The sequence below is a fragment of the Centruroides sculpturatus genome, unplaced genomic scaffold (assembly GCF_000671375.1).
Source record: "Centruroides sculpturatus isolate CEXI.00-Female unplaced genomic scaffold, Cexi_2.0 scaffold1824, whole genome shotgun sequence".
In the NCBI taxonomy this organism is placed as follows: Eukaryota; Metazoa; Arthropoda; class Arachnida; order Scorpiones; family Buthidae; genus Centruroides; species Centruroides sculpturatus.
The window spans coordinates 113,329-118,744 of NW_019386036.1; the positions used below are offsets into that span (position 1 = coordinate 113,329).

The 5,416-nt window shown below is 32.6% G+C and overlaps 2 protein-coding genes across 2 annotated transcripts; one reads left to right on the forward strand and one right to left on the reverse strand.

Annotated features, from left to right (window-relative positions):
- Positions 1-1,930: 1,930 nt before the first annotated feature.
- On the reverse strand, positions 1,931-2,482 carry LOC111613249. Its single transcript, XM_023354597.1, has one exon. The coding sequence runs from the start codon at positions 2,480-2,482 to the stop codon at positions 1,931-1,933; it is 552 nt and encodes a 183-aa protein (XP_023210365.1).
- Positions 2,483-2,718: 236 nt separating this feature from the next.
- LOC111613253 (protein ANTAGONIST OF LIKE HETEROCHROMATIN PROTEIN 1-like) lies at positions 2,719-4,480 on the forward strand. The gene is made up of 3 exons (XM_023354600.1): positions 2,719-2,908; positions 2,994-3,119; positions 3,409-4,480. Exons 1-3 carry the CDS (start codon positions 2,721-2,723, stop codon positions 4,361-4,363), a joined length of 1,269 nt encoding a protein of 422 aa, XP_023210368.1. The 5' UTR covers positions 2,719-2,720; the 3' UTR covers positions 4,364-4,480.
- Positions 4,481-5,416: the final 936 nt, after the last annotated feature.

A 5,416-nucleotide genomic window follows, 5' to 3' on the forward strand; every position in this document is an offset into this window, starting at 1 on the left:
ATGACACATTTTTTAAAAATGTTAGAAAATGTACAAAAATCAAATATATTAATTGATGTATTAATTAAATGCAAACGAAGCAGAAATCAAACTATGAACAGTCCTTACTTAAAATGTTATGACTTGACTTAAGCACATCTTTTCTTCAACTCAACATTACGCACTAATATCAAAAACATGTTTCTTGAGAAATGGTGAAAATCTCTGACCACATAATTTAAAGTAAAAATGTTTTGATTGTGATATAATGGTTAGATTTCTGCTTTTTGCTTTGGCCTTATTGCAGTTTCGTAACTTAGCTAGTTTTACATCTATGCTGTGTGATATTTTTCTCAGTAAATAGAGATAACAGGAAGAAAGTGTTTCAAATTTCTAAAAATTTTACATCTGTTAAAATTTTACGAATTTCTATAGTATACCTAATATAAACCGCAAATAGTATATATATAGTATACAAATGTATAGATATTTTAACCTTTTTATCTCGGCATTTATATCGCACTGTATTAAAGTTGCTTCCCCAGGCAATTCCTCCACTGACGATTGTATGTAATGTTGAAAACTAAATCGGTCTTTGACATCAGGACTGCGGACTTATCTGATAAATATGTCGACTAAGTATTTTTTGACTCTTGGCATAGTGGTGATGCCACATAAAATATAAATATCAATTAGCTTCAAAACATAGAATGATTTGATATTTTCTATTGAAAAACATTACAAAATTTTGTTGTCACTCGTTGCTGCTATTTAAAAAATAGCATAATACTACAATCTTTCCGTGGGGTTCGGGGGCCGTAAAGATTTATTACGTACTATTTTGGGTAGAGTCCTGCCACCAGGTGTGTTTTATCGGACACATTGCCGTTTGAGATAAAATGGATGATGTAAGCGCGAGAATAAGAGTCACTTCGAAGTCCAGGAATGAGTTTCTCAGGAAGAAGAATGCCGAGCAGTGTTGCCACAATGAAATTTCAAAACGTACTGAAGCTCCTTCAAAATGTATTTCTACGGTTGGTTACTTTTAATATTAATATACCATCATACTCAATTTTTGTGCTTATTTCAAATTCATATTCATGAATACTTTGTTAAATATGAATACTTTAAAATTAAATATTTTATGAAAATAGTTTCTATGGTTTTTTGTTAAATACAGCATTAAAAGTTGATTTTTTAAAAAATATTATAGTGATGGATAAAAAAATTATAAATTAAATATATGTGGACAGATTCAAATTTAAAAAACTTATTTCTTTTACCAAGATTATTAAAATTGAAGTTCATAATTAAGAATTCAATTATAGTGGTAGAAAATAATATAAAAGTGTTTATATTATTTGTACTGTACAATTTCAAAACGTTTGTGTAATAATTCGACTCTGACTTAATGGCTATTTTGATATTATTGATGACAAAAGTTTAAAATCATTGAATTCCTCATCTGTCCAATATTTTTGTTTGACAGAGTTGAATTGTTTGGACCACATGGTGTGAAAAATTTTGTCAAGATCCTCATAGAATATGACACGTATGAAAGAGGACCACTGAGTCATAACATTTGCACATGCAACTGTCTGCATGTTGTTGATGTGGACTGACATACACCATGTGTATGTTGTGATTATTGGGTAAATCAAATTAGCAAGCAGTGGCACTAGTGAGATTTTATTAAACTAATTTTTTCGGTATGGCATTAAATATTTTGTACCATAAATGGTACTGAGATATTATAATGTACTCAAATGTACTGAAAATCTAAGTGTACTTTCAATGTACTCGAAAGGGCAAAATGTACCCGAAAAGTACAAATGTACTAGAAACAGCAACGCTGATGCTATCGTATCGCATCATATTATCGTAGTCGGGCTTGAGTTACACAGACTATTGCGCCCCGTGGTGGTGAGAGATGGCAAAAGTAATGATTTCCTCAGTAATTATAGGTCTGCTTGTAAACGGTGAAAAAGGTGATCATACTTTGTATACAAATCCTGATGGGTGTGAATCTAAGGCAATCACTTATCTTGAAGATTTTGTGACGAATGATATTGTTATTGTTTAGAATTTTTTTTCTAACAGGTTCAAATCGATGACAGTTATCCAACCGATGTATCGTTGTATCCTGCTCTGTCAGGCAGAAGGTGCAGCGATCAGTATTTTTCAAGTTACGTTTATGGAGGAAGGAGTTAGTGATGAGGGAATTAGTCCTGGCGCGATGTATCAGGATGGTGGTGTAACGATCCGTATAGTCCATGACGGGGATGTGTCTGCCGGTGATGAGCCATTGATAGTCTGTGTGGTTGGGAAAGTTATACCATTCGTTGTCCATTTGCTGTTTCATTTCAGTGTTTATAATGCTGATGTAATCCTCCGGAGTAATATAATGGGTTTTCTTGGTGTCGTACGGCTGACTCTTAACAAGTTTGTTCGCTTGTTCATTTATGGTTATCCCTTTATGAGCTGGGGTCCAAACAAGATGCATCTGTAGTTTGTCTTTATTACGTCTGTTGATGAGGCTTATGATATTGTGGATGATGGAAGAAGACTTAAGCCTGGACTCCACATTACCTGAAAACAGAAACTCAGAAACAGAACTGAAACATATAGAGTTTTCGTTCAGTTATGTTTTCGTTTTAACTTGACTCCACTAGCACCGAAATGAACTTTACGTCGAAATGCGCCATCTGTTGATCAGTTCAGTAATTGTCGTAGAGTCAAACATGGACGACGCTACGGATTTTGCCATGCTCTCTCTTCATTTGTTAGCATTGAAAATGTTGATTCATTCAAAACCTCGCCGAAATCATCGTTTCTGGATGAGGAAAATATTCCGTGACAGGGAAAAGTATGGGATCAATTCTTCCCTCGTTAGAGAGTTGAGGTTTCGGGATCAAGAATTTTACTTCGAGTAAATATGCAATTTAACTATTATATTTATCATGTGTTGAATAGTATGTGTAAATATATTAATATTAAAATAATATTCCATTCAGTTTTATGCGGATGACGCCTGATGTGTTCGATTATATATTGGAGATGGTTTCTCCCTTGATAGAGAAAAAAGACACGTTTTGGCGCAAAAGTATATCATCGAATGAAAGATTGGCTTTAACTTTAAGGTACTGTAAATAGCCTATACGTTGTTATTATTTAATCCGATATTTGCCAACATTTAGAATAAAGTCACAAAAGTTTCCACGTGACATACCCTTGTAATTGCTTTAAATTTAATAATAATTGTTCTGTTATTGATTTCTAGCACAAACACTGCTTTTATATTTATATTTTTCATTTAGGAGATATAGTTAATTTTTTAAAATATTTATTTTAACCTATTGCAGTAGCTTACTAAAATTATTATTACCTTAATTTTTTCTGTGTATATTCTGACAACAAACGATTTTACAGGTTTCTAGCAACTGGAGAGACCTACCGAAGTCTGAGCTTCTCATTTAGAATTGGAAGGCAAACTGTACGGAAAATTATACCGGAAACGTGTAAAGCCATTTGGATATGTTTCCGGAAAGAATATATGGCATTTCCATCAACTCCAGCAGATTGGAAAAAAATTTCTGATGATTTTGAAAGAAGATGGCAACTACCTCACTGCTGTGGTAGTATTGATGGAAAACATGTGGTTCGAGAGTGTCCAAAGAATACTGGTAGTCTTAATTATAACTATAAGGGAACTTTTAGTACAGTCTTACTAGCCGTATCTGATGCACATTATCGTTTCCTGATGATTGATTATGGGCATTTTGGTAGCGAATCAGATGGTGGAATTTTAAGAAAAAGCGTATTTGGTCAGCATCTGATCAATGGAAAGTTAACCTTTCCAAAAGCAGATGCTTTGCCAAATTCAAATACACTGTTCCCTTATTTTATAATTGGGGATGAAGCCTTTCCTTTAAGGCATAATTTGTTGCGTCCCTATCCCAGACATTCTGAGTTTAGTCATTCAGAAAAAATATACAATTACAGATTAAGCAGAGGCCGGCGTGTTGTGGAGAATGCTTTTGGTATTCTAGCAGCACGATTTCGTATTTTAAGGAGACCATTAAATTATGATGATGAATCAGTCAAATGCATGGTGCTTGCTAGTTGCGTTCTCCACAATATGCTTATTCAGAAATCTGCAGCATATTGCCCAAATGGATATGCTGATTATGAAGATTCTGATTATAATCAGAATGAAGGTATATGGAGATCCGAAAATATAACTCTTGAAAATCTTAAAAAAGTGGGCAGCAATATGTACAATAAAGAGGCAAAAAGTCTCAGGAACATTTATAAAGATTATTTATGTAATGAGGGAGCTGTACCTTGGCAAGAAAAATTAATTCAATCCCAACCTAAAGTATAGTATACTTCATATAGGTTGTATTAGCTCAGAATAAATATTACTCCTCTGATCTAATACATTTTTATTAAGTAAATATAATGTTTTAAATCATGTTCTTTTGTGAAAAAATAAAACTAATAAATCCTAGATACTTTTGTTTGTCTTAATCATATATATAGTTTTTAACTTCTTAATGTAGACAACAATTTCTATTATTACAGTCTGTTACAAAAGTATAAGAACACCACTTAAAAGTCTCTTAAAAATTAATCTATCATAATAATAATTAAAATTATCATGATTAGGGTGAGATGTCATCATTTTTAACTGTTACGATGGCTTTTTTGAATGTTTTATTGAATGTTATATAAACATTTTCAACAATGGCACTGAAAATGTTTTCCAACAAGATAAAAATTATGGGCAAAAAAAGGAAGTCAGGATGGCCTAAATGTTTAACTTCCAGGAATGAGAGAGAAGTTTTGAAGTTTATAACTAATAAAAACGTCAACAAGGCTAGCTGCTGCTGAATTACCATTAGATATATCTCATGTGACTGTTTGGAGAACTTTAAAAAACAATGACAATTTAAAATATTTAAAAATGAAGTTGAAAACCACCTTTAACTGCCAAACACAAATCAATGCATTTAAACTGGGCTAAAGTCAAGATGGAATGAACTGATGAATGGCAAGAAATAATGTTTAGTGATGAGAAGAAGTTTAATTTAGATGACCCTGATGGGTTTTTGTATTATTGGCATGATTTAATAAGAGAAAGCAGAGTTAAAGTAAGCTGGCAAGAAGGGGCTGGGTCTGTAATGATTTGGGGTAGCTTTGGAGGTAAATGGGATGGATGATTTAGTATTTGTTGACAAAATATGATTACATTTGGTGCATTAATTGGAGTCATAAATGGCAGTTTCAATGAGATAATGCACCTGTTCATGCCTCAATGTCAACAAAAAATTGGTTAAAAAAAATATTGATGTAATTGACTGGCTTTCATTTAGTTCAGATTTAAATCCCATTGAAAATTTATGGGGGATTTTAGCAGCCATTGTTTATCAAAATG